This window comes from Mirounga leonina, unplaced genomic scaffold (assembly GCF_011800145.1).
Source record: "Mirounga leonina isolate KUSES-001 unplaced genomic scaffold, KU_Mleo_1.0 Mir_91, whole genome shotgun sequence".
NCBI classification, from domain to species: Eukaryota; Metazoa; Chordata; class Mammalia; order Carnivora; family Phocidae; genus Mirounga; species Mirounga leonina.
Window position 1 is genome coordinate 9,157,017 of NW_023270839.1, and position 25,356 is coordinate 9,182,372.

At 55.2% G+C, this 25,356-nt stretch overlaps 3 protein-coding genes across 9 annotated transcripts in view; 1 reads left to right on the top strand and 2 right to left on the bottom strand.

Annotated features, from left to right (window-relative positions):
• Nucleotides 1–492: 492 nt before the first annotated feature.
• Nucleotides 493–5,781, bottom strand: TMEM253 (transmembrane protein 253). Of its 2 annotated transcripts, XM_034994031.1 has the most exons (7): nt 5,674–5,781; nt 5,411–5,554; nt 4,952–5,062; nt 4,802–4,858; nt 4,382–4,492; nt 4,131–4,277; nt 493–3,767 (listed from the first exon to the last, which is right to left on the bottom strand). In XM_034994031.1, the coding sequence occupies exons 2-7, from the start codon at nt 5,516–5,518 to the stop codon at nt 3,687–3,689; spliced, it is 615 nt and encodes a 204-aa protein (XP_034849922.1). In that variant the 5' UTR covers nt 5,519–5,554; nt 5,674–5,781; the 3' UTR covers nt 493–3,686. The 2 variants fall into 2 exon arrangements, with proteins under 2 accessions (XP_034849922.1, XP_034849920.1); XM_034994029.1 differs by having other exon boundaries at nt 493–4,277.
• Nucleotides 5,782–8,258: 2,477 nt separating this feature from the next.
• On the top strand, nt 8,259–16,561 carry ZNF219 (zinc finger protein 219). Of its 2 annotated transcripts, none has more exons than XM_034994519.1 (5): nt 8,259–8,297; nt 12,998–13,089; nt 13,363–14,770; nt 15,087–15,218; nt 15,462–16,561. In XM_034994519.1, exons 2-5 carry the CDS (start codon nt 13,084–13,086, stop codon nt 16,070–16,072), a joined length of 2,157 nt encoding a protein of 718 aa, XP_034850410.1. In that variant the 5' UTR covers nt 8,259–8,297; nt 12,998–13,083; the 3' UTR covers nt 16,073–16,561. The 2 variants fall into 2 exon arrangements, with proteins under 2 accessions (XP_034850410.1, XP_034850411.1); XM_034994520.1 differs by lacking the exon at nt 8,259–8,297 and adding an exon at nt 10,858–12,234.
• Nucleotides 16,562–17,056: 495 nt separating this feature from the next.
• The window catches only part of ARHGEF40 (Rho guanine nucleotide exchange factor 40), a 19,362-nt gene continuing 11,062 nt past the window's right edge, over nt 17,057–25,356 (bottom strand). Inside the window, exons 13-24 of one of the 5 annotated variants that reach the window (XM_034994513.1) lie at nt 24,951–25,094; nt 23,842–24,452; nt 23,486–23,720; nt 23,061–23,147; nt 22,287–22,502; nt 21,430–21,600; nt 20,049–20,226; nt 19,176–19,280; nt 18,805–18,948; nt 18,169–18,299; nt 17,719–17,765; nt 17,057–17,466 (exon numbers count right to left, since the gene is read on the bottom strand). In XM_034994513.1, coding sequence (XP_034850404.1) covers nt 17,724–17,765; nt 18,169–18,299; nt 18,805–18,948; nt 19,176–19,280; nt 20,049–20,226; nt 21,430–21,600; nt 22,287–22,502; nt 23,061–23,147; nt 23,486–23,720; nt 23,842–24,452; nt 24,951–25,094 — 2,064 coding nt within the window. In that variant the 3' untranslated portion in view covers nt 17,057–17,466; nt 17,719–17,723. Of the gene's footprint in view, nt 17,585–17,714; nt 17,766–18,168; nt 18,300–18,804; nt 18,949–19,175; nt 19,281–20,048; nt 20,227–21,429; nt 21,601–22,286; nt 22,503–23,060; nt 23,148–23,485; nt 23,721–23,841; nt 24,453–24,950; nt 25,095–25,356 lie in introns of all 5 variants that reach the window. The other 4 variants (XM_034994514.1, XM_034994515.1, XM_034994518.1 and 1 more) reach the window with 4 other exon arrangements.

The window sequence follows — 25,356 nt, forward strand, 5'->3', positions numbered from 1 at the left end:
TATCTCTAGACGTTGCCAAATAACCCTTAGTGGGCAAAATACCCCTCCCTGAGAATCAATGCCATAGAGAGATACTGATTTAAAAAAAAGGTTAAGTTCGTAATGTTAAACCTCTCCAAGACTCTTGGATTTCAAGAGAGGCCTCAAAGGCCTACAAGAGGTATTGCACACCCAAAACCTGAATTCCTATCATATGTTTGAATAGGAAGAGATTATAATTGAAGGACGACAGGCTGAATGTGGTCCACAGTTTAAGAAAAATTTGTTCTCAACATTTTAAAATCAGAAGAGTTCACATTTAAAAAGTCAGAATTTCTGAGGTCCCTGAGTGGCTCAGTCAGTTAGGTGTCTGCCTTCAGCTCAGATTATGGTCTCAGGGTCCTGGGACTGAGCCACATGGGACTCCCTGCTTGGTGGGGAAGTCCCTTTTCCCTCTCCCTCTGCCCCTCTCCACTGCCCCCTCCCCCCATCGCCCAGCTCATGCTGTCTCTCAAATGAATAAAATTTAAAAATAATTAATTAAAAAGTCAGAATTTCTGACTTGTCTAGGAAAATTGGAACTATGCCAATACCAGGCCCACAGTCCCACATGGCAATAACTGGGTGGAGTTGAGTGGGGGTAAAGTCTTGAAGTAGAATGTGTGTGCTCTAGCTTCCCACAGTTCCCACCAGTCCCTGTTACATCACACCCAATCTGTTTCACTCATTTACACTACTCCTCATCTCTGTGAGCAATTTATTTTCAACTTCTGAAGTGGCCTTAGAGTTTCAAAGTATTTTCCCATGTATGATTTTATTTTAGCCGGGTACTCCAGTAAAGTAGAGAGGATAAATACTATGATTATAATCTCCATGTAAGCAAAATCTACTTCAGAGAGGCTGACTTGCCCAAACCTACACAACAAAACCAGAATCTGAATTTCCCAACTCCTAGTCCTATTATTTTTCAAGGAAAAGTTTCTTTTTTTTAAGACTTTATTTATTTATTTGAGAGAGAGTGAGAGAGAGAACAAGCACATGAGCAGGGGGAGGGGCAGAGGGAGAGGGAGAAGCAGACTCCCCACCTCGCAGGGAGCCCGGACGCGCGACTCCATCGCAGGACCCTGGGATCATGACCTGAGCCAAAAGCACACCCTTAACCAAACAGAGCCACCCAGGTGCCCCTGGAAAAGTTTCTATTAACAACTGCATTTAGTGGTTCAGGGAAAACCGAAGAGGTAGATATGGGCATAAATACTGGAAAAGATGAGTTCCAATTACTAAACTTTTCAAGAATCACCACAAATGATTAACATTTTTTCTTTTAATATTTCTGCTTCCCTTCTTCTAGTCATTTGAAAAGATTGCCCTTCTAGCCGTCCTGAAGTTGGGTGTGGCTATATGACTTGCTTTGGCCAATGAAAGTGCTATGTGTTCTGTTGAGGCAGAAGCATGGAAGAGCTCATGAACAATTCATGCTTACTTCACACAGGAGTGGGGGGTGGGGACTCTAAGCCTCATGGTGATTTAGGTAGGATCTCAAAATGGTGGAGCTCCATCAGCTTGGGTTCCTGAGTAACTTATAATGAGCAAAGCCCACTGCCAGACTAGACATGTACTGCTGAGACCAACATGTGTGGTTTAAAGCCATTAAGATTTGGGCATTGTTGGGGGGGCCTGGCTGGCTTAGTAGGTAGAGCATGTGACTCTTAATCTCAGAGTTGTGGGTTCAATCCCCATGTGGGTCACAGAGCTTACTTAAGGGGGAAAAAAAAAGATTTGGGCATTGTTACAAAGCATAGCCTAACCTAACCTGACTGATAAGGTTCATTTGTAGGGTCACTGAACTCCAAGAACTAGAATGCAATTCTTAGATTTCTGATCATATCACTAAAAGCTGTTGATCCTATCTAGAAGACAGAGTGAATTGTTGTTTTTTTTTTTTTACCCCCATTTCCTTATCCACCACCATCTTCTCACTTTGAAGAAAATTATTTTCCGAGTCTTGCACACAGAAGCTCTGCATTATTCCTCCGGCAGTTAGACTGGGAGGAGAAGGGGGAGGCCCAGATCTTGTTTTCTCTATTCAAGAGTCTAATTCCACAACTGTCTCCACCCACTAGTACTCACACAACTTTGTCATAGGGCGACTATTACCACTCCCAAGGTGTCACAAACAGGAGCTCTCCCGCGGGCACCACTGCAATGTCAGGGCAAGGCAGCCAGGCTGCGCTCTTTCCTCACTGATGCCTGGGCTTGGCTAAGTCCGGAGAAGCAGCATTCTCTAGGGAAAGAAGCCTTCTCAAGTGGGAACAAAAATGAGTGTGAGGCGCACACCCATCCCGGGCACTATGTGAATTTGGGGTGAGTTCTCTTAGTACTCCAGCTGTGGTCAATTTCTAGTTTCTCTAGCGGCTAGTAAGCTGCCCGGCTGGTGCTACTGGGTCTCCCAGTTTTCCTGGGCTTTTCGCAAGCCCACTCGAGCTTGTCATCTTTGCACACGTGCAAAGGTCATAAACAGTGGGGGTTGAGCCCAACCAGAGCTTCAGGACCAGACGGCAGCCGGGATCAAGGGTCGGCGGCGCAGCCGAGAGGCTGAGCCTGCGCAGTCCCGCTCCCGCCTTGGAGAGAAAGGGTGGCGGCAACGCGGGCTCGTTACACCGGCGTGCTCGCAAGAGGCGGGAAAGTCTTAGCTCGGGTCGCCGCGTCCCCTCCTCTTCCTGCCCGGTCCACCCGTCTGCCCAGCGAGCCTGTCCTCGTCCGGCACCTGGGCCCCGAGGGAGGGGGACGACAAGGGCCCCGGGCTTCTGACTCATCATCTCCAACCCCTTTCTCGCGCGCGCTCCAAGTCTCAGGACTTTGGATTTGGGCTCTGGGGGTGGGTGGGGGGGCGCGGCGGCAGCATTTGGGAAACCCAGCCCTGCCGAGGGCCAGCCCCCAGCCCCTGCCCGTCCCCGAAGCTGCCAGAGGGAGGCCCGTGGCCCCACAGTCAGCTCTCGTTGCCGTGGGTGGGGCGGCGGCGCCCCCGCGCAGGATAACCCGCCTGGCGCCTCCCCGCACGCGGGGCCAGTGGTCGCGTCCGAGGAAACTCTCGGCTAGGCCCCGACTTCCAGCGCCTCGCGTCACTCAGCCGATGCATAGCGCCCCCATCCCGGAGGGAAGGCTCTTTATTTCCCATCAGGCCACGGGGCAGCGGGGGCAGCCCGGGACTTGTAGTCTTCGCTAGAGTAGACAGGAACCGGATCGAAGGGAGGAAAAACTAAAGCACCCGTGAATTGATTGCCGAGAATGGGCTTGTACGGGACCCCGGGCTTGGAGCGGATGGGCTTGTGAAAGGTGGAAAGAAGAGAAATAAGTGAGATGAGGCAGATGTGAAGCTGTATGGGGAGGCGACGGGTAGGGAGGGGAAGGATGGAAGGGAGGAAGGGGGTACAGCTGAAAGTTGGTTTAAGGATGTCCTGCAGGAGGGCAGCTTTCCAGGGCAATGAGGCGAGGGAAGACCCTGGTTCAGGTATAGCTAGGGGTAGCGGGGAAGGGAAGAGCAAGGGGCCTAGTCTGCATGAAAACTGAAGGCGCTCCTCCGGACTTCATGTAGGTCTCAGAGGACTCCATCTAGCTTCTGAGTTCTGTGGAGTGGGGGCAGGAGGGTCTGGAGAACGCTCCTATCGGGTTAGTGGAGCAGGACTTGTCTGCCTCCGCTTGCCAGCTCACTCATTTGTTGCATTTGCTGTGCTAGCCACTGTAGGACCATTCTCCAAGGCAGCAACTTCCTCCAACTCAGAGAGACCCTAAAAGCCAGACAGTTGTGAGGGGAGCAAACTGTAGGGGTGAGAAAGGAGGAATCCCAGACAGAAACAACTTCCTCCTTTTCTTCCATTTTTTCTTGTTCCCATAGTTCATCCGATATTTAGGCAGCTTCCTAATGCTCTCCCGCATTTTTAGTCTCAGCCATTTAGATACCCAGTTCCCTCTTACTCAACACTACGGAAGAAATGTCTAAAACCAGAAAACCAGTTTCCGCTACGACCCCTTCTCTCCCTCCGCCCCCACTAATCCCATTATTTTCTCTTTAAGTGCCACTGACCACAATAGCCAGTAAAAAAATCAGCTGCTAGCTCACTGCTCCATACTTTCCTCCATGCCCTGAATACCTCCTCGAGCTCCTGGTAGTGCAGACTCTGGCTCCTGCAGCATCCTGGCTTCCTCTGGCTCAGCAGGAATAGCGAGTATGCAGAGACCAGCACTCCCCCTAGGGTGAAGGCCTCAGTGCTGAGCTCCACCACCAGCAAGCCAGCCAGCTGCGGGTAGACAGGGCTGAGGATGCTACAGGGAAACTGTTTGCCCCTGCCCCTTTCCCTCTTCATCTCCTCATCCTCCCGCCTTCTCCTTTATTCACCCATACCTGGGAAGGGGCAGCTGGGGCAGGCCCCAAGGCTGTCTTCATCACCTCGACCACCACCACGATAAAGCCCAAGATCAGACTGAAGATGTTGAGTATCATCATGGCCTGCACCTGCCAGTGAGCCAATTCAGCCCTGCCCAGCCTAGGGGACTCATTGCCACCCCAAGCCCCACCTGCAGCCTAGCCCCAAAACAAAACTCAGCTCCTATTCCTCCACCTCCAAACAGGGCCATGAGCCCTCTGATTCCTTGCTTTCCCTCCTCAGTTTTTGAGTCCAGTCAGGGGCAGAGAGCTGGAAGGATTAGTTAACATTTAGTCACTTCCTGGGCTGATTGGTTTGTGTGCGTGGACGTGTGTGCATGCGTGTGTGTGGGGGTGGTGGTGGTGGGAGAACAGTGCTGCATTCTCTTCCCCTCCTACCTTCCAGAGGCGGGGTGCTCTGCGCAGCTCAAGGGTGACAATCCCAGTGAGGAGACCCTGAATGGTGAGAAAGGCAAGTGTTGAGCTCTGGCCCCATTAAGGAGGGGCCTCCAGGACCTTCCTTCCACCCTTCCTTGTGGTGGGTCTTACCAATGCTCCAGGCCCAAGTGGCAGTGCTGTGGCCATGTGACAAGCAGAGTTCAGGCAGGCAACGGAGACAGCAAAGGGCACCACGCCCACTGCCAGCCATAGCTGACTCACCTGGAGGCCAGACACAGGGTAGTTGAAGGGGATACAGAGATCAGCAATTGGGAGGAATGCGCGTTGGCAGAAAGTAGTCAACGAAGGGCAAGTGAGGGAATGGGATATTATTTAATTTTTCTGTCTCATGTCCAAGTTTGGTTACTTACCTATGTGTTTTCCCCACACGATGGAAGCTAATTGGGGATTAAGGGTCTTGCTTCATTATTCTATGCTTTCTCCACCCTCCTCCCACTCAGAGGCTAGCACAGTTTCAGGCACGGAGTAGGTGCTCCCTAAACACGGATAGAATTGAATTGGGGTGCAATTGGACATGCTGAAGGTTGGGGTGGGGCAGCCTGGCCTCACCGCCAGCACCAAGAGGTGCCCACTCTGCCTGTGCCTTGCCCAGTGCTGTAGCTTTTCCAGACGAAGCTTGGGTCTCTTCTGCTCCCACTGAGCAGCTTTCTCCTCCATGGCTCCCTTGATCACTGGAGTTCAGTGCTTCCTAGGCTGGGAGAAATGCATTATGGCACCTATCAGGAGATAGGACATGGAGAAACATCTCTTTCCGCTGTCCCTTTGCCCACTTCCAAAATCCAGGGAGTTGAGGCTCAGGGCCTCAGACCTACCTAGTCTGAAGGTGCTACTCCAAAGGGATGGGACCCAGCCAAGCCTGGAGCTCCTGGCAGGGTCCGGTAGCTCAGAGCAGACGACGACAAACTTGTTTTGGCAGAGACAGGCTGTCAGGGCCGGGTGTGGTGGGGCAAAGGTCCCCATTGAGAGCCTAAGGATCCAGGGAGTGGCCATGGGCAGACACCAGCCTCAGTTCATTCCATAAGACCGCCCAGCCCTGCCTTGCTCTGTCCCTCTTTCCCGTTGCCGCCCTCTCTGCCCATCTGGGGTCCTCTTCTGATTGCTCACCTCATCCCAATGGACACTACCACCCTGGGGTCCCAGTTTTCCCCCATTTCCGTCTAATCTTTCTCCTTTTTTTGCTTCCACCTCAGATTACCTGCTGTTCCCTAGGGAAATCCCATGTTACTGTCTGAATTGGTCCCCTGTCATTACCACTTGCAGTGTTGTCTCAAGACCAGGCAAGGTTTAATTCCCCTGGCTTCCTGTCTCTCACTTCTGGACAGTTTCTCCTCTCTTCTTCCTTTCTTGAAGGATTTACTCTGGATTGGACACGAAGTAGATTAGAGTGGGGATTTTTTAATGTTATGGTGTTAACTTGCAGCAAGATATGTATAGAAAATAGTCCTCAAATGGTCAGTCTTGGGAAGGACACTACCGCACCAAAGGATATTTTTGAGAGATACAGGTTGCCTTGCAGTCAGGCTGACTTGGACTAGAATCTCAGTTCTGTCACTTTCCCAGCTGTGTGACCTTGGATACATTATTCTACCTATTTGAACCTCAGTTTGTTCAAACTGAGTGATAAAAACGGGGCTAATAATATGACTGTGAGGGGTTGTTGGACTCACGGTGGGCACTTAATAACCATCGGTGGTGCAGTGAGGTCACACTGATGTGCCTGATGCCCATATATTAAAGGCTTATTCAGAAGCTAAGCTGGGGACATCTGTTTCTACAGTAAGAAGCAGAACCAGCTGGGCCCGAATATATACTCTATGGATCAAACATAGGAAAGGTGCAGAGCCCGAGATCTGGAGAAAACCAGACCTATGTTCAAATCCAAGATCTACCGGGGTGACCTAGGGCAAGTTGCTTAATCTCTCTGTTTCCTTATCTATAAAGGGAAGTTAATAATACTGATCTCAATACAATACTCAAGGGGTTGCCTTGAGTATTAAAAGAGAAAATGCAATGAACTAGCTCAGCCCGGTACCTAGCACTTAAGTGCTCAATAATTGTTAGTGACTATTATCATTATTATTACTGAAGGTATTAGAAGACTGAGCCAGAAGACTTCTGGGAGTTAGTACTGACAGGCAGGGTCCTGGGAGGCAAGTGGTCCTTTGTAAGACCCTTCCGTCCTGCTTCGTGCTGGGCCAACACTCATTGGAGCACTGTGTCCACTCTTCGTTCCTGGGGAGTGGGAATCACATTTAAAGGGATCTGGAGAAGTTGTGTGTCTACTCCTGCCTCAGTCCCCATGTGCATTAATTTTATTTGGTGGCCATGGCCTGGCAGAATGTGAAATGTTCGGCTTGCTCTGAGGATCCCTGAGCTGGTAGGCCAGTGGAAAGAGACTCTTTAGCTTTATTTTCCTTACCTGTAAATGCAGACTGATTATATTTCAGAATGTTATTGCAAGGATTCTATACTATTAAATAAATGAACAGGCATTCCGTCAATATTGATTAAATCTGAGTATACTACTTACAAATTTGTAGCCCCTGTCTAGATTACAATCTGCTCATGGGAGGGTACTACAAGCCCCTCATCTGCTCATCCCCCACAGTGCTAAGCATAGTGCCTGGTACTCGGTAAGCAATTAGTAAATATTTGTTGTATGGAAGAGCCATTAAAGTGACTTAGGGAATGGAAAAGAGAATTCGAGAGGAAGGAGTAGGATTTGTTTATCAAGAACAGAAAGGACCGAAGAGTAACTTTAATAATGTTTCTTATACGGCAGACATTAACTATCTCTATTATCGCCCCTCCTCCTCCTCCCCAAAAAGAGAGACAGAAATTGTAAGGGAGAGGCTTTGAGATAAAACCCCAGGAAGAACTTCCCGAGTCTGTGCATGTTGGGGCAGAAAGAGCGGCAGAGCCAACTCCTTCCCTGGTATGTCCGGGTTTAGGGTGGGAGGGGCAGTCCGGCTTGGAGGCTGGGGGAAGGACGAGATGACCTTTCAAAATCTCTTCCAGTCTCCTGTTGGAATCGTCTGTGCGTCCCACCCCCGCTCACTCCCTCCCTCCCTCCGACAGCGCCCCCCGTCTCCAAACTGCCCGTACCCCGCCCCTGGCGGCCGCCTCTCGCGGCTCCCGGGGTCCCTAGCTCCCTGTCCCCGGAGCCAGAGCCCCGCTCCCGCTCCCGCGCGGCTCCCAGGCCCGCCGCGCCGCCCCCCGCATGCTAATGGCCGGGCCGCCTCCCGCCGCACACAATGCGGGCCAGGGCCGGGGGCGGGGGACCGGGGAGGGGGCGGGGGCCGGGCCGGGGGCGGGGGGGCCGGGGCCCGGCGCATCTCCCCCGGCCCCACGTAACGCTGACGCCCGCGCCGCCGGCCCGCCGCCCGCCGCCGCCGCCGCCGCCGCCGCCCGCTCCGCCGCCGCCCGCCCGGGGCTCGTGAGTAGCCGCTCCCCCCACTCCCGGCCCCCCCCTCCGCCACCCGGCCCCCGCCCCCGGCCCCCTCCCCCCCACCCGGAGGGGGGGCCCGCTCCGCGCGCCCGGCTCGGAGCAGGTGCAGGGGGCGGGGGCGGGGGAGGGGCGCCGGCTCGGCCCCAAGCAAACTTCGCCCAGAGCTCCTGGGGGGGCGGGGTGGGGGCGGCGGCCTCGGGAGCCGAGAGAGCTGGGGGGCCTCGAGGGAGGGGGGGCCAGGTGGGGGAGCCTGGAAAGCGGACACCAAAGGGGAAAGGCCAGCGGGTGGGGGGGGCGCGGACGTCTTTGTAGGGGCCCGAAGGCAGGGCGCGAGGGGCCTGGGGGTGCAGGGCGGCCGAGCCGGGAGCCAGAGTGGATGAGCGCCCCCCGGCTCAGGTAGGGCTGATAGAAGAGGGGGAAGGGACCCAAACTCTCCCGGAGCGGGGGTGGGGGAGGGGAGAGGATGGGGGGTGCTTCCCTCTCTGCGTCCCAAACAAAGTGTCACAAAGAGCTCGGCCGGCGGCAGCGGCGGAGGCGGCTGCAACTCAGCTTTTGTTCTCCCGGCCGGGGTAGCTGAGCCCTGGCCTCCCAATCTCCCAACCCTGCCCCCCATCATCCTTCTAGCTTATCTTCCCCGGGAGGGGACTGGGGTGCTGCTGGAAGAATCTCTTGTGCAGGATCACAGGTCCTGCCCTACTTGCCAACCTACTTCTGGGAGGGAGATTTTCCCAGAGGCTCTCCCGCCCACCCCCCACCCCCTAATCTGAGGACTGAGGCTCATATGGGTGCTAAGACTCTGACCTTTCTAGGGTCAGCTCCAGTTAAGGGGACTTAAGGCTGGTGCCGTGCCCCCTCCCCCAAATCAAGGTCCTCTAGAACTTTCAGAAGAGGGGTCAAGTTGGGACATGCCTGTGGAATAAGATCCACCATGGTGGGGTGGCAGTAGGTCAGCAGGTGTATCTTCCACTTGTCTCCTGCTGCACATTTGGAGTCAGTGACTGAGGTGCCGTGCCCCCAAATCAGGACAGTGAGGATGGAGGGAAGGAGGCTTTACCAAGAACTCAGTGTAAAAGATGGACATGCTGTGATGTGGGGTCAGTTTAGAGGAACTCCCTGAGCAGTGAGGTTCAGAGGGCCATGGAGAGGAGACCATAAAAGTGAGCTACTGACATGTGCTTGTGATAAAAGTGGTCTTGACTCTAGACCACCTAAGAAGCCCCCTTTCTTTCTTACCTCATCTTGTGCAGCGTTAATCGTAATTGGTAGCCGACTTCCGAGGTGTGGGATTCTCAACAGAGGGAAGAACATCAAGTATTAGAAATGACCAGTGACAGAGGCTTAGCCACAACTGTACCTCAGAAGTCCTGAATCCTTGCCCCTTACACTTTGACCCTAAAAACTTTTGAACCACAGGTTTGAGGGACAATCTTTGAGGTCCTTCAGGCAGCAGATGCTTCTGTGTACCCGTCCTTATTTCTAAGTCTTCTCACCAACCCTTCTAGCCCTCCCTAATGCAGTAAGATTTGACGGTCCACATCCCCTTCCCCGCCAGCTTTTCTAGCACATAAAAATAATTGGCCAGTTGCTTTGGAACGATTTCCGATCCCTATCCCTGGCTCTGTATCCCTATAGGACCCAAAGAAGGACCAGATAACCCCTGATTCCCGGTGGGGGTGGAAAGTAGGTCATTACTACTGTCTGGCCAAGTCTCGTGGATGGTGTTTAGGGCCTAACTCTAGAAAACTCTGTGATTATTGCCCACAGGCAATACATGCATGCTGTGGGGTCCAAGCCAGTTCATAGATCTTGGACCCAGTCGGTGCGCTCTCCTATTGAAAACAAAACAAAACAAAACAAAACACTCATGGGATCAGGTGCCTGGGGCCTCCTTTGGTGTGGAGATGATTCAGGAGGTCTTGACTGGGCCTGGGAGGGTGTCTAAGTGGGTTTTGTTGGTTTGAGGCTACCCTCTAGGGAAACTTTCCCTGCTTGGGAATTCAGCTTCAATTTAGGCCTCCTTGTATATCACTTTTTTTCATCCTGGAAAATGCTATGTGCAAAGTAGTTCTTTTGTTTTTGTTTTGTTTTGGCGGAGGACGCTTTGCCCTGTTCCTACTCTACTAGCTTCATATGTGAGGTCAGCCTCCCGTGAGGTATTTTGCTTGCTGTCCTACAGGCAGTTTTAGGGGCCCTAGAATCTTCTCAGAATCAGAATATGTGCCCATAGGTTAGTCAGCTATGACCATGCAGTATTCCCAGCCTCCCCCCTCCTCCCCCACCATCTGCTTCCTCTGAATATACCAGATTGGCTGTACACCAGGATGTTCCGGGAATCCCCAGGAGAGCAACAGAATGTGATGGACCCAAATACGATGCCTCAGTAACTCATTCCAGGATGTACAAACTGTAACTGTCAGGACACTCCTTATAGCTAATTAAAATTCTTCTAGTTACATCTATTTTCTATTACATTTATCTATTTTCAGTGACATCTAAAAGGCCAAAATAATCCCTCTGGTACCACAGTTCTCCCCCCCCCCCCCCCCCCCCCCCCCCCCCCCCCCCCCGTGGTTCCCAGATAGGAATTTAAAAAAAATCCTCCAGCTTTTCTCAGTGCTTTATCTGTGGTGCTAAAATGGCAAATGTGGCCCCTCTAGGACTTCTAGCTCTTTCTATGGTGCCGAGGTGGCCAAAGTGGCTCCTCTGGTAGCCCACTGCACTCTCCATGGTACTGAAGGGATGACCATTTGTTTTTAACATCTCTCTGGGGTCCAGAAGAGTCCTGTGACTCAGAACCACAAATTTTCGAGCTGGAAGGGACCATCAATATAAATTAGTCCAACCTCCTTATTTTACAGATGAGTAAACTGGGAGGTTAAGTGATTTACTGAAGGTTGCAGGGCTATTAATAGACTAGGCCCACAATAGCCTTGCACTCCTCAGCCCTACTCTTTAATTCACCTTTCATGACACTACTCACAGAGCCTAGCTGGGCTCTTGGTCTCAGGAAAGGGGTTTGTTTGGAGGATCCAGAAGATGACAGTGGATGCCCTAATTTGGAGCTACAGAAATACAAATATTAAACGTGGTGGTGGAGGTTGTTTAGTGACCCTTGGATGAGGACACTTTGTCAATCAACCAACCTCCTGTTAATAAAATTCCCTTAACCCAGATTTCACATGTAACAGGTACCTGCCCCTTCATGGAGTCTTGCCGTATTCACATTCATTAAATGTCAAAAATTAAAGAAGCCTTGGACCTCCAGAGCCTTTTCTCTTCGCTGATAAACAGTGCTGACTCCTGGCACAGTTCTCTTCTGTTAAAGATCCTTAAGCAAAGTAATGCTTGAGTCCTTTTCTTTCTCAGTAACCCATTTCAGTTTCACAAAGCCTATTGTAAGGAAGTTCTTTATATCTCAAATATTCTTTCTATCTCAGGCAAAAAAATAGGTTAGGCCCACATTCATCTAGTGTCGACCAGATACAATTCTAAATGTAAGCTAGGCTGGCTGACTTCTCCTCGGGCTCCCCAGGCCTATTTCCATGAATGTTAATTCTGGGGTTGCTTCTAAGTCCTAATGCTAACCTCTGCAGCTTAGAATCAGGAGAGCCCCCCCCCCCCCCCCGCCCCAATCTTCTCAGTGCTCTTCTCTTTCCTCAGAACTGGAGCTCTGCACATCCCAGGCCCAGGGAATTTCAGCCTGGAGAATTTTAACCCTTTCCTGCTCAGAGCATGTGCTGAGCCCCTATCTGTGCAGATGGCCCAGCCCCGCCCCCCGTCCCTCACTCCAGCCTCTTGAGCTCAGAGCCAGTGTAATCCTCCTCTTGTGTGAGGGAGCCTCTCCCCTGCAGAGAGGAGGAAAGCCTGCCTCGGAACAGCCCTGGACAAAGGGGCTGAGATGCCCCATCAAACTGCAGGCTCCAAGGTTTGAAACATGGGGATGAATCCTATCTGGTATTTGCAGTTTTTAACCCCTTCCCCAGGCCAGGAGCACCCCTTAACTTCCACTCCTCCCCCAACTCTCTCTTCATTCCCTCTCCCTCTGGCTCTCTCCCCCTTCATGCCCCTCCCCCTCTGTCTGTCTCCAGACTCTCTGCTGCTGGGAGGTGTTTCTCTCCCATGCATGAATGAGTCTCTGTAATGAATGGAAATGAATGGATCAGGAATCCAGGCGGAGGGAGGGAGAACGAGGGGGAAGAGACAGAAAGACAGGATAAGGGCAGAAGGAAGGACTGTGGAGTGTGGAAGGATGTTTGGCTGGCGGGTCAGTTAGGGGTCTGAGAGCAACTGGTCTCACTTGGACAACTGGGGAGCATGGCAGGCCCACCCCGTTTGCTCATTAAGCTGCACAGCCTAACTTAAACGAGAGATGGGTATACTGTGATGGTTTCTACCACCAGGGGGTGGTGGTGGTGGTGGTGATGATGGTGGTAGTTTTGGACTAGGCATTTAAAATGAATAATTTGGGGGAAGACATCTGGGTTATCAGGGAGCCTATGGGCTGGGCAAATCAAGGAGTACAAATTTTGAAGACGGCAGCCCCCTCCTGTCTCAGGGTGCAAGGAAGGGTAATGAAGGGACAGGTTGCAGGAGTAGGGGCTGCTAAGAGTATGGGGTTGGGGGTGCCTCTTTCCACTGCTGAAAACCAGGGCTCATCTTTCCCTCCAAACCTGTCTCTCTTGCTTTAGCTCTTCAGCACCTGTTGCCTTCACTAGCAGCTTTTCCTCCTCCTCTTCCCTGCACTCCCCAGAACCAAAGAATGTGAAGGGGGTCCATGGAGGTGAGTGAAGAAGCCCTGGCCTGAACCAACCAGCAAGTACTTAACAATTATACTCCTTCCCCTCCCTACCCCTCTTAGAAGTTATGTCTGTGGCCCCAACAGCTCAATTCCCATTCATATCCCACTTCCCCAAGGTGAGTGGGAAGGGCACTCGGTGTTCCTGATCCAGGCCCCAGCCCACCCTCCCTCGAGTTCTTCTGGCCTTCCACGCCCTTGCTTTCCCCACAGCTGTCCCTTCTCCATCCCTTGCTCTACTCAGGTCTTTCTCCACAGGGCTCACGTCCCCGCGCCCCGGGCGGCCACTTAGCGCCCTCGCCGCCCGCCTTCGACGGCGAACTGGATCTGCAGCGCTACTCCAACGGGCCAGGCGTGAGCGCCGGGTCTCCAGGGATGGGAGCGGTGGGCTGGTCCGAGAGTCGTGCAGGCGAAAGGCGCTTCCCCTGCCCTGTATGCGGGAAGCGCTTCCGCTTCAACTCTATCCTGGCTTTGCACCTGCGGGCGCACCCAGGCGCCCAGGCCTTCCAGTGCCCGCACTGCGGCCACCGTGCAGCGCAGCGTGCCCTGCTACGCTCGCATCTGCGCACGCACCAGCCCGAGCGCCCGCGTAGCCCCGCCGCACGCCTGTTGCTGGAGTTGGAGGAGCGCGCGCTACTGCGCGAGGCCCGGCTGGGGAGAGCCCGAAGCTCAGGGGGCATGCAGTCCACCCCTGCCACTGAGGGCCTGGCGCGGTCCCAGGCTCCTTCGTCGTCCGCCTTCCGTTGCCCCTTCTGCAAAGGCAAGTTTCGCACCGCGGCGGAGCGCGAACGCCACCTGCACATCCTGCACAGGCCCTGGAAGTGCGGCCTGTGCAGTTTTGGCTCCAGCCAGGAGGAGGAGCTGCTGCATCACAGCCTGACGGCCCACGGAGCTCCTGAGCGTCCCCTGGCGGCCAGCTCGGCTGCACCCCAGCCTCAGCTTCCACCCCAACCTGAACCTAGCTCAGTCCCAGAGTCTGAGCCGGAGCCTGAACGTGAGGCAGCCCCCGCCCCCGCTCCTGCCGCTCCCGAGGAGCCCCCCGCGCCCCCGGAGTTCCGCTGTCAAGTGTGTGGCCAGAGCTTTACGCAGTCCTGGTTTCTGAAGGGCCACATGCGCAAGCACAAGGCCTCCTTCGATCATGCGTGTCCCGTGTGTGGCCGCTGCTTCAAGGAGCCCTGGTTCCTTAAGAACCACATGAAGGTGCACGCCAGCAAGCTGGGCCCGCTGCGTGCCCCGGGGCCTGGTTCCGGGGCTGCCCGGGCCCCCCCGCCTCCTGACCTGGGCCTGCTGGCCTATGAGCCGCTGGGCCCCGCGCTCCTCTTGGCCCCGGCGCCCACTCCCGCTGAGCGCCGTGAGCCCCCGAGCCTCCTGGGCTACCTGAGCCTGCGAGCTGGCGAGGCCCGGCCCAATGGTGAGGGTGCCGAGCCTGGGGCTGGCCGCAGCTTCGGAAGCTTCCGCCCATTGCCCTCCGCTCTCCCGGCCCGGGCTCGCCGGCATCGCGCCGAAGAGCCAGAGGAGGAAGAGGAGGTGGTGGAGGCGGAGGAGGAGACCTGGGCCCGCAGCAGGGCGTTGGGCCCTCTGGCTTCACTGCACCCGCGCCCAGGCGAGGGGCCAGGGCACTCTGCGCCTGCTGCGGGGACCCAAGCAAGGTCCACCGCCACGCAGGGTATGTAAGGGGTCTTTTCCCTCCAAGGTTTCCGCATTCTGGGCCCATCTGATGCCACCACTGCCCTCCTGTCCCCTCCTCTTTAAAAAGGACCTATCTCTTAATTCTCGATTTTTTTTTTTCCCACCCCTGGAGGCCACTTTTCAAGGGCATAGCACAACTCACAACAAATCCAACCCCTCAGGTTCCCTCAAACATACTGTTTCCTTCTGGGGCCCTGAGGGGAAGCAATCCTAAGGGGTGGGTGTGGGGCGCATGGCCCTGATAGGGTTAGGGCAAAGGGCCTTTTTGACTTCCCTTAACGTGTGTGTTGCAGAAGAGAATGGGCTATTGGTTGGAGGGACCCGGCCTGAAGGGGGCCGGGGAGCCACAGGAAAGGATTGCCCCTTCTGTGGAAAATCTTTCCGCTCTGCGCATCACCTTAAAGTGCACCTGCGAGTGCACACAGGTGAGGGGGGCAGCCTCTGGGGTGCGGAGGGACCTGGAGGGCGGGAAGAGACCTGAGAGAGCTACCGGAAACGCAGCCTTCAGATTGGCCAGTTGAGATGGGGGAACGCTGCTCTGTTGAATGAGACGGGGTGGGGGTGGCAGTGTGTTTTTCTGGTCCAGAGGCGCTTGTACAGAGAGCGAAATGCGGGTGGGGGCGGGTGGTGATCGTGCCTCTGTGACCCTGTCGCACCCCTTTCTCCAGGCGAGCGCCCCTACAAGTGTCCGCACTGCGACTACGCGGGCACCCAGTCTGGCTCGCTCAAGTATCACCTGCAGCGCCACCACCGGGAGCAGAGGAGCGGGGCGGGCCCCGGACCACCCCCGGAGCCGCCACCCCCTTCCCAGCGGGGTTCGGCACAGCAGGCACAGCAGTCGGGAGCCAAGCCGGCTCCGCAGCCTGCGACCTGGGTAGAGGGCGCGGCGAACCCCCGGCCTCCTTCGAGTGCGGCGCCGGGGTCCCGTCGGAAGCCCGCCAGTCCCGGGAGGACCCTGCGCAACGGGCGAGGCGGTGAGGCCGAACCCCTGGACCTGTCCCTGCGGGCGGGGCCGGGAGGCGAGGCTGGGCCGGGGGGTGCCCTCCACCGATGCCTCTTCTGCCCCTTCGCCACTGGAGCCCCTGAGCTCATGGCCTTGCACCTGCAAGTGCACCACAGCCGCAGGGCTCGGGGCCGCAGGCCGCCCCAGGCCGACGCGTCTCCGCCCTACGCCCCTGCACAATCGGGAGAGACCCCTCCCAGCCCTCCGCAGGAAGGGGAGGAGGGCCCCGGGCTGTCGAGATCGGGAGAGGCGGGGCTGGGGGGACAAGAACGGTAGGGAGTCCTCTTAGGGGCGGTTAGCTTAGTGAGCTCACCCCGCGGGAGCGGGGGAGCGCTAGAGGTAGTTGGGTAGAGCAGCCAGCAGGGGGCAGCGTGGGACCCATATCCCAGCCCCAGGCGGACCAGAGGTGGAGGGGGTGGAGGGCGTGGCGGGCGTAGGAGGGTGGGCGGGCGCTACCCACCCAGCCCAGGGGAGAGTCACAGTGCCTTAGAAGTGGCAGGGGTGAGGATCAAAGAACGGGGTCCCAGGGCTGGCAGAGGGTTGTGTCCCTGTTGAGGAGCCGCTCTGCCAGTCTTTGCTGGTCCATAGGCGTGAGAGTTTATTTTTGTACAATGGGTGGGGGTGGGGGGCACTGTACCCTTCTAGCCCCTTCAGGGGCCCTGTAGACGTCGCTATTTTTGGTACGATTCCTGTCATCCCTGTCGCAGAGTTGTGTCCCCAATAAACAGGTGTCTTGAGGCACAGGGCGCTGTGTCTGTCTGCCTATGTCCTGTCCTCCTTGGAGGTTTTGTCGGAAATACTTCTGCAGGCGCTTAGTGATCACCCAAAGAGCTTAACGAGGAATGAGAAATCTTGGGCTTTACCCCCAGACTTCGGCTTCTGTAGCTCTGGGGATGGGCCCAGGAATTAGCATTTAGCAAGCAGCCTAGGGGACTCTCACGCCCTGTGGTCTGAGGACCTCATCCTGAGAAGTGCTGGACTGTGCTGGATCCAGCTTGAGGGTGACCACCTCAGCCTCCGGAAGTGGGTGCAGTGGGACAGGAGGAACTTGGCAGAGTGCATTGAGCCTCCGAGAGCCACCGTGGAGGAGGCACATTCTCCCGCACCCAGGCTCAGTTTGGGGCCAGGAAGGGGTACTGGGTGCCTTGAAGCCTTGGTTTTTATTTTCTGTGTTCCAGTTAATGGTTGGGTGAGGGGAAGTTCTCAAGGTGGCAGTGTCACTTCAACCCAGAGGTCTGCTCTAGCTCTTCCGACACAAAGTGTGAGTAAATATGTTTAATATAACAACAGTATTATAATAACAGTAATTACATGTATAAAGTTTGCAGTCCCCCCCCATAATGGTTTGCATAGCTCCATTTCCTATGACACCCCAGAGTGGAGTCACCAGAACTACAGCTGACCTGGCAGAGATGAGTCTTCTCAGGAAGAGTCCGGGTAGCACCGGACGGAGGGGAGGACGCAGGCTGTTGGGGGAGGGCCGACACGGAGCAGTGTCCTGGCAGTAGGCAGTGGCCCGGGATGGGGAAGGACTGGATGAGGGATCATTTCTCCACCTCCAGGGCACGAAGGCAAGCAAGTGTGGCCACGCTGGTTCCTGTAGGAAGGCACCCGGCTGGAGAGAGCTAGGGACAGCAGCAGGGAAACACACTGGTCCTGCGACCTCCTCTCTGTCCAGGAAGCAGAGAGAAGGAATTCAGTGCTCTTCAGTCCTCCACTATGTCCCACTGCCATCCTGGCCCAAAATGTGCTGATAGGAGGGACTGCAGCTAAGTTCTCCCATCTTCTCTAGAAGCCAGGAGAGAAGAGGGAGATGGGTTGGGAGAGGGAAGAAGCTGACTTGCAAGCAGCTGGGGGAAGGAAGGCAGTTGATGCAAGAAGTTAGGAGTGTTGGATATAGTGGAGAGGGGGTACTGACTTACCCAGGTCACAGAGGAGTGGTGGGGTCACTCAGGGCTCGGGCATGACTCTGCAAGGAGATGAACTGCAGTGAACTTAAAGGGCAAGGAAATGTCCTCGTTCCTATATCCACCCCCCGCCCAAGCCTACCAATTCACCTCTCTCCTCCTCCCCCAAATTCCTCAATTTGGCTGATTTAATCCAAGTCCAGATGCTGTTGGCATTGCCCCCTTTCCATCCGCTCCTGCACTGTGTTCCTTATTAAAGACTCCTTTTCACTTCTGACCTTGCTGCCTCTCAGTCAGGTCTAGGGGGAGAGGACAAAGGCAGACTGGACAATATATCCAACCTGTGGTCTTGCTGGGAGCACAGGCTCATTGGTTCTCCCTGCCCCCGTGGGTTGGAGGAGAATAGCCCACTCAGAAAGCGGCTGAAGAGATCACCCCACTGCTAGCCCTAGTATAGGGACTTACCTGCCGGGACAGCCCTAAGATCCCTCCACTGGCCAGAGTGGGAGGGCTGCTCCCAGGGTGGGGGGGTTGCAGGCTGGGGCTGTTTCTTGGTCCTGGGGACACATCTCCAGAAGAGTCAAGTGTTTCTGGGGCTGGAGGGGAAGCTAGGGTGAGAGCACGGTATAGAACCCCTCTAGATTACCTTAAGCAACCAAGCTGCTCCATCGGGGAAGAAAAAGCTCCATAGCAACAGGAAGCTGTGAGTCACCATAGCAATCCAGTTGCAAGAGAACCCCCCTACCAAGAGGCAGGAAATTGTCAGCAGCATCATTAGAGCAAACCAGGGAAGAAGCGACAGGAAACTATAAGGATTGCCGTGGTGAACCAGGAGGGTACAACAGGAAGCTGAGCAGTTTCCATAGAAACCCAAGGAGAGCTAGAGAGAGAGGTACAGAGGAAGTGCTTCTTAGCAACAGGCTGCTGTAAGCATTATCCTAGCAACCAGATGGACGGCTCTTTTAGCAATGGGGAAGCTGTACATAGTTGTCATGGCAACTGGGCTACTTGGCTAGAAAAAGGAATTGCTTAGCAGCAAGCAGCCTGAACATCACCACGATGACCCAGCTGTTGGGAGCCACCCCTTGAGAGGTGCCTCACCCAGGGAAATTTGCTTGACGTCCAGATCCCAGGCCTCCTCCTCGACGCGGGCAGGCAGGGAGCAGGCTCCCGGTGAGAGGCCGGGAAGGGAAGGGCCGGCATGCTCAAAGGATGACACGGCCACAGAAGCCCGGGTGCGGGCGGCTGCAGAGAGGGGGCGGGGTGGGGTGGGGTGCTGGTGTGGGAAAGCCCTCCTGGCTCTCTGAAATGACCCTCAGTCTTGCAGAGGGCCTCCCAGTCAGTCCCACAATTTCTGGGAAGACATGTCCACTCATTACCCTTCCTCACTTTTCCACCATGCCTCCCCACTATGCCCTCATTCTCAAGGTCTTGACTCCTGGGGGCCGCCCCCCCAGCACTGTGGCCCTCACCTCTTCCAGTGAGCAAGGCACTCAGTGTCCGCTCCCCAAGGGCTTTGATGTCCAGGAAGGGTTTATTCCCAATGCCCATGGAGACCATCTGCTGCACTCGGAGCTCTAGGGAACAGAGACCCTGTTACCAACCTCCTCCAGCCACCCCCCTTTGCTCCAAGCACTATCATGGTGGACTCTTCTGCTCCTTGCCATTTCTCATTCATCTGGTATCTCCTGTTACTCTTGCTCCAACTGTCACAACTTGGATGGTGATGGTGGGCCTTGACTACCTCCTCAGACAGCTGTCTCTTGTCTCCTACATGTTGCATCCTGCCCATTTGGCATCCCAGCCACCTAACTTCTAATACTCACCTTCTGCCCTTTATCTTGGGCATTAAGAGCAAAGCCCTCATTTTTACACACCTTTATAGTTTATCAAGTGCTTTGATAGAAAATCACCTTATTTCATCGTCCCTATCACACGAAGCTGTCACTTTCCTTTTTTCAGATGAGTGGAATGGGGTTCAGAGAATTAAAAACAAAAACCCATCCCCCAAAAAATCCCAGAACAAAACACACAGAAACTCTAGTCCAGGTCACACAGCAAGTAAATTCTGGAACCCGGGTCCAGTGAGCACTCCCTCACCCTCTTTTGCCCTGCCATTTGCTCTTGCTTTTCTGAAATGGGTAGCTTCCTCTTTCCTTTTGGTATACCTTAGACTAATTTCTATGCCAGCAATCTCTCTCCAGTCAGATCCGGAATCATCTCCTAAGTCATTCCTTCTCCATCCCACACCCTGTTTTCCCAAATGGTCTCCACACGCTCCGACTAACCTCCTCCCGTAACCTGGACCTTAAGCCCACCCCCCTCCCCCCGGCTCTGCCTGGTACCCTTGTTGTGAGCTGCCTGTCTCCACAGCAGCTGGGCAACAGAACTGGTCCACTTGAGCTTGATCTCTGGCGAGGCTGCCTGCAGTGTGTACGCTTCTCGAGTACGCCGCCGCCGGAACCACAACTCAAAGCAGAGTCCACTGTCCCCGATGTTTTCTGTTAGCCCCATGTCAGCAGTCTGAGACAGAGCGGAGGAGAGTGGGTGAAGACAGAGTGAGGCATGGCTAGATGGTACCACATGGAAAAGCACTACACTTAGCTTGGCATCTGGTAGATGTTCAGTAAATGTTTGCTCAACACCTACCATATGCCAAGTGTTCTACATTTAGTCTTCATAACAACCATAATTTACAGAAGGGGAATGCCCAGAGACACGAAGCAACTTGCCCAGGGGCTTATCTATCATAGCTGAGTAGAGAGAGAGGGTTCAAATCCACGTCTACATTATTCCAAACCTAGGTTTTTTTCTCTATACTGTACTCCCTGTCCCCCTCCTCCCCCCATAGCTGGAATGAATGTAGGGAGACAAAGTTTAGAAACCCTTAGGGGATGCCTAGGTGGCTCAGTTGGTTAAACGTCTGCCTTCGGCTCAGGTCATGATCCAGGGGTCCTGGGATAGAGCCCCACATCCAGCTCCTTGCTCAGCGGGAACCCTGCTTCTCCCTCTGCCTGCCACTCTCCCTGCTTGTGCTCTCTCTGTGTCAAATACATAAATAAAATCTTAAAAAAAAGAAAGAAAGAAACCCTTAGAATCACGCCATACTGCCTGATCTAGGACTATAGGTCCCTCTCTCTCTCTTTTTTAAGGTTTTATTTTTAAAGTGATCTCTACACCCAACGTGGGGCTCAAGCTCACAACCCAAGATCAAGACTCAGACACAACCAACTGAGCCAGCCAGGTGCCCTGAGGACTACAGGTCTCTACTGATGTTTATCTGGATACCAAAGCGGTTTCCCTGAAGCAAGGCCTCCCTCCTCTCGTGTTGTCGGTTCCATTGTTTCCATCAACTTAAACTATTGATAGATAGATAGATAGATAGATAGATAGATAGATAGATAGAGTCCTTTCTCCTCACCCCCAGGGACCACCCCTAATTCAAAAAGCATATATTCTTAATGGGAAAGGTCCTCAATTCTGGCTTGGAATGCCTTGTGAGTATCCCACATGAATGATAGGGAAAATCCCAATGACAATGACAGGAATTTCTATCACCTCTGACATCCTAACCTGATAGTTGATTAAGGTCAAAACCTGTTTTAGATGATTCAGATTCTGAACCTGGGTGTTTGGAGTTGAATTTCCAGAACATCTTGAGTTCTCAAGAAGAGCATGACTTCCTGTTCCGTCCCTGCCCCCATCCCCCCAATCCCAGCATTGTACCTTAAAGGCCTGCTTGTAAACAAAGGTCTCTGAGCCCCCCTCAGGGCCCTTGAGCTTGCTGAACAGGAGGAGATGCTCAAAGAGAAAGACATGCCGAAGGCACTTCTTTCGGCCACAGATGACGGTGAAGGGGTCCCGGTGTAGGAGCTGACCCTGCTCCTTCAGATCTGTCTGGGGAAAGGAAAAGGAAAGATAATTGGTCCTCAAGCCCTTTGGGTATATTTTATGGGGAGTAAAAATGGGATTTATAGGGCAAGGGGCCAACTACTGGTTCTCAGGCTGAGTCCAGAAATCAGGGAAGGCCTCAGCCGAGAATCCGTCCACCAGTCACCATGCACAGCACACCTTGCCTAGCCACGTAGTCCTGCCTCTCCAGAGAGAAGGCACCCTGCACAGTGGGGTTTATTGCCTCCCATGGGGAAGTCTGTAGACGTTGGAGATCAAGCACCATTCTGACCCAGGAAGAGAATCAGCAAAGAGCCGAAGGGGAAAGAGGTCTATCAGAGGAGGTAGCTTCCCCACCTGTTCTGGACCTTCTGGGTTAGAAAGAGGCTAGGTAAGGGAGAATAAGGAATGTGTTGGGCGGCGAGGTGCCCGAGGAAGTGCAGAGGAGATAGGGAAAGAGAAGCACTGGGAATAGAAGAGGAAAGCACAGGCAGAGGTAGGATCATGGGATGTTGGGCAGGACATAGCTTCTTTACTTATAGATGAGGACACTGAGGCCCAGGGAAGTTCAGTGACTTGACCAAGGCCATCTAGCTGATTGGAAATTAGAGCTGGGTCCTCTGATTTTGAGTCTGGTTTCTAAAGCCACAGGGCTGGACAGTTTGAACCGGAGTGACGAGCCATGGCCTCACCTCGCAGCCACGCACAGCCTCCACGGCCAGCAGGTCTCTGCCACGGGCCTCCTGTTCCCGGAGCAGCTGCACGGCAGCCCCAAGAGCCTGGCGCTCAGAACTCAGCTCAGGCCCAGCTTCCCTTAGGAGCTCCTCCAGGAGCCGCCCATACCGAGCTAGCTGCTCCAGGGGCTGCTGCAAGGCCCGGGGCAGGGGGGCGCCGCTCTCTGCTGAGCCCTGGTTGGGGAGAAGACAGACAGGGATGAGGGGAGGGGCTGGAGCTAGCGGGGGCCGAGCTCTGTCGGGAAGGCGGATGGCATTCCAGGCTTTTGGGGGGTAGAGGAAGCCCAGAGACTGCTGAAGGTGAGGTGGAAATTTCCCCAGAAAGAAAGCAGGTAGGAGGTCTGCAAGAGATTCTACCAGCCTCTGAATCTTGAAGGAGAGGAATACAAATAATCCCTTATAGTCTCTGGCTTTTAACTCTTGAAGTCACTTTCACGTAAAGTCTTTTGATCCTCACAGCACTCTGTGAGTTAGATATAGTGGACAGTGCCCCCATTTACCAGATGTAGAAACAGAGGCCCAGAGGAATCAAGAGTCTTGCCCCAAAGGCCCTCAGGATAAAAACTCAGGCTCAATTGGCTCCCAGTCCAGTGCTCGTCCCACCCTCAGCACTTCGGGGAGATTATTGGACGCATTCAGGAAAGCTTTTCTTCCCCGAGAGACTTTGAGGTTGGGTGCGTTTTAGGGATTCCTGGCCCCTCTCCTTCTCGTGGGGGTTGGAGCAAAGTTTACCTTGGTTGGGGGGCCAAGTGCAGACAGACCATTCTCCAGTTTGTGTTGGTGCTTCACGTACTGGGCGTAAAGGCTGAACTGGTCCCCCTGTGCCAGTGGGGAAGAGACAAGCCATCACCTGGTGAGAGACAAGCCTCTCTCTTTCCTCCTTCCCATCCTCACTACAGCGCAAAGGAGAGACAGGCCATTCAGTCTGCCTGGGAAATGACAGGCTCCCACGCAGAGAGTGAAGGCCAGGCAGCACTTGAGGACAGGGACACAGGCTGAGTGGATCCAGAGGGGCCCAGAGAACAGCCCTGGGCCCCAGAGTCTCGGACCACACACTTCCGAGGGGACGGGGAGCAGATACTGAGAATGGATACAGGTGCATGGGGCTGAGACGTGAGAAGGGAGAGGAACTAGAAGAAGTGTTAGGGGTCACTCACATGGCGAAGGAAGCAGGCCCCAATGCGCAGGGGGTGGGTGGCGCAGCCCTGAAGCTCCCGGAGAAAGTGTGTCCGATGGAAGCTGCGAAGCTTCTCCCGGGTACTCAGGGCGGCGGCCCAGGTGCCCCTCAGTTCAGGAGTCAGCTCGGGCCCTGGGGGCGGCACTGGCTCGCTCAAGGTGGCCACGTACTCCTGCTCACAGGCGATCAGCTCCGACACCAGACGCTGCTGGGCGCTGCAGGGGCAACAAGGAGTGTCAGAGGAGGCTGGGGCACGGGACCCCCAACAACACCGGATTCTTTTCCTGCTGGGCACTTGGGCCTGCCTCTTGGGCAGTAATTGGCCTGGGCTCTTACCTGATGCTTCGCTTGCGCTCCATCCGGGGTGTGCCTACTCCCCAGGGTCCATCTGGACCTCCAGCCCGGCCAAGCAGCACATGTTCTCGGGGCGAGCACGTCCTGTCTACCACCTCGGTACTGGTGACTTCCAGGCCTCGGATCAGCACGGTCCTCGGAGGCCTACCCTCTGCTTCTGGAGCCGAGTTAGGGCCCTCCTCTTCACAGTCCTCCCCACAGGGGGCCAGGGAGCAATGGGATGGGGCTGCACGAGGCCCAGGGCTGCCGGGGAGCAGCAGGGAGCTAAGGCTGGGCGAGGGGCTGTGGGGGCCCCGGGGGGCCCCTCCGCTGCTGGCGCTGTCTGCCCGCCGCCGCCGGTGGCCCCGCGGACTCGCCTCCTCTCCCAGCTGCTGCTGAATCCTCCTCTCCAGCTCTTGGCAGCGGGCCCGGCAGCGGCCCCACTCTCGCAGGGCGGCCGGGCTGCCCAGGTCCAAGGCCAGGGCCCGCATCTCCTGGAAGGTGCCGGCGCTCGGCTCCGGGGCCCGCCGCAGGGCCAGGGCTGCCAGCACGGCCTCCCTACCGGGCCCCGCTCCTGCCAGCCGAGCAGAACCTTCGTTCACCCATTCGTGCGCCTGCCGGGCCGAGGGGGCAGGGATGCGGAGAGAAAGAGTGAGGTCCGGTGCCACTCACGCATGCTGCCCAGTGGCAGCGCCTGTCCTTTTTTTGCTGACGGCTTCCCAGTGCCCACCCCCCTCTCAGTCCTCTGAGAACACCCTCTTTCCTATCCCAGTGCCACCGCCTAACCGTGTCACTCTGAGCTGGTATGGAGACAGTGGGGCCCGGATGAAAGAAGAACCAGTATTTACAGAGAATTTATCAGTGGCAGGCTCTGTACTAAGTGCTTCTTACATACTACCTATATCATTCTCGCAGCAGCCCTGTGAGGGGGGTGTCTATGGAGGCATGCTCAGGCTTAGTAACTTGTCCTAGGTCCTTCAGCAAGTAGGTGGCAGGGCCAGGCATCAAAAGAGATGGTCTCCTGAGTCCCTGCTTTTAGCAACTACCTGATCAGCTTCCCCAGGCAGAAGGCAGGCCGGGATGGGCGTGGAAGGAAGAGGCTCTGCACACACCTGCTGGAAAAAGCGCTGTAGCCGCAGGGCTCGATGGAGGCCACTTTCAGCCTGCTCCAGCCGCTGTTCAAAGACATCCAGAACCTTCTGGGAGGTGGTGTCCTCCTCCAGGGCCAGGGCCTCCCGTGCCTGGGCCAGGCGCTCCTGGAGAAGGAAGGCTGCACTCAGACCTGGTCCTCAGCCCCAGTCAGTTTCCTCCTCCTTCCCACCCTGTGCCTCTTCTCCCCTGCCCCTCTCCCCCTTCTCCCCCGCCCCTCTCACCCTTCTCCCCCCCCCTCCCCCGCCCCTCTCCCTCTTCTCCCCCACCCCTCTCCCCCTTCTCTCTCTGCCCCTCTCCCCCTTCTCCCCTGCCCCTCTCTCCCTTCTCCCCTGCCCCTCTCTCCCTTCTCCCCCTGTCCCTCTCCCC

What these genes read in the sequence shown, in the direction of transcription:
- TMEM253 (XM_034994029.1), bottom strand. Translation starts at nt 5,518, where the DNA reads ATGGAGGAGAAAGCTGCTCAGTGGGAGCAGAAGAGACCCAAGCTTCGT. An exon ending in GGCACCTCTTGGTGCTGGCG is followed by an intron (nt 5,063 to 5,410) that starts GTGAGGCCAGGC and finishes TCTGGCCTCCAG; the next exon opens with GTGAGTCAGCTATGGCTGGC. An exon ending in GAGCACCCCGCCTCTGGAAG is followed by an intron (nt 4,493 to 4,801) that starts GTAGGAGGGGAA and finishes GCTCACTGGCAG; the next exon opens with GTGCAGGCCATGATGATACT.
- ZNF219 (XM_034994519.1), top strand. An exon ending in AAGGTCCACCGCCACGCAGG is followed by an intron (nt 14,771 to 15,086) that starts GTATGTAAGGGG and finishes TGTGTGTTGCAG; the next exon opens with AAGAGAATGGGCTATTGGTT. An exon ending in GCACCTGCGAGTGCACACAG is followed by an intron (nt 15,219 to 15,461) that starts GTGAGGGGGGCA and finishes CCCTTTCTCCAG; the next exon opens with GCGAGCGCCCCTACAAGTGT.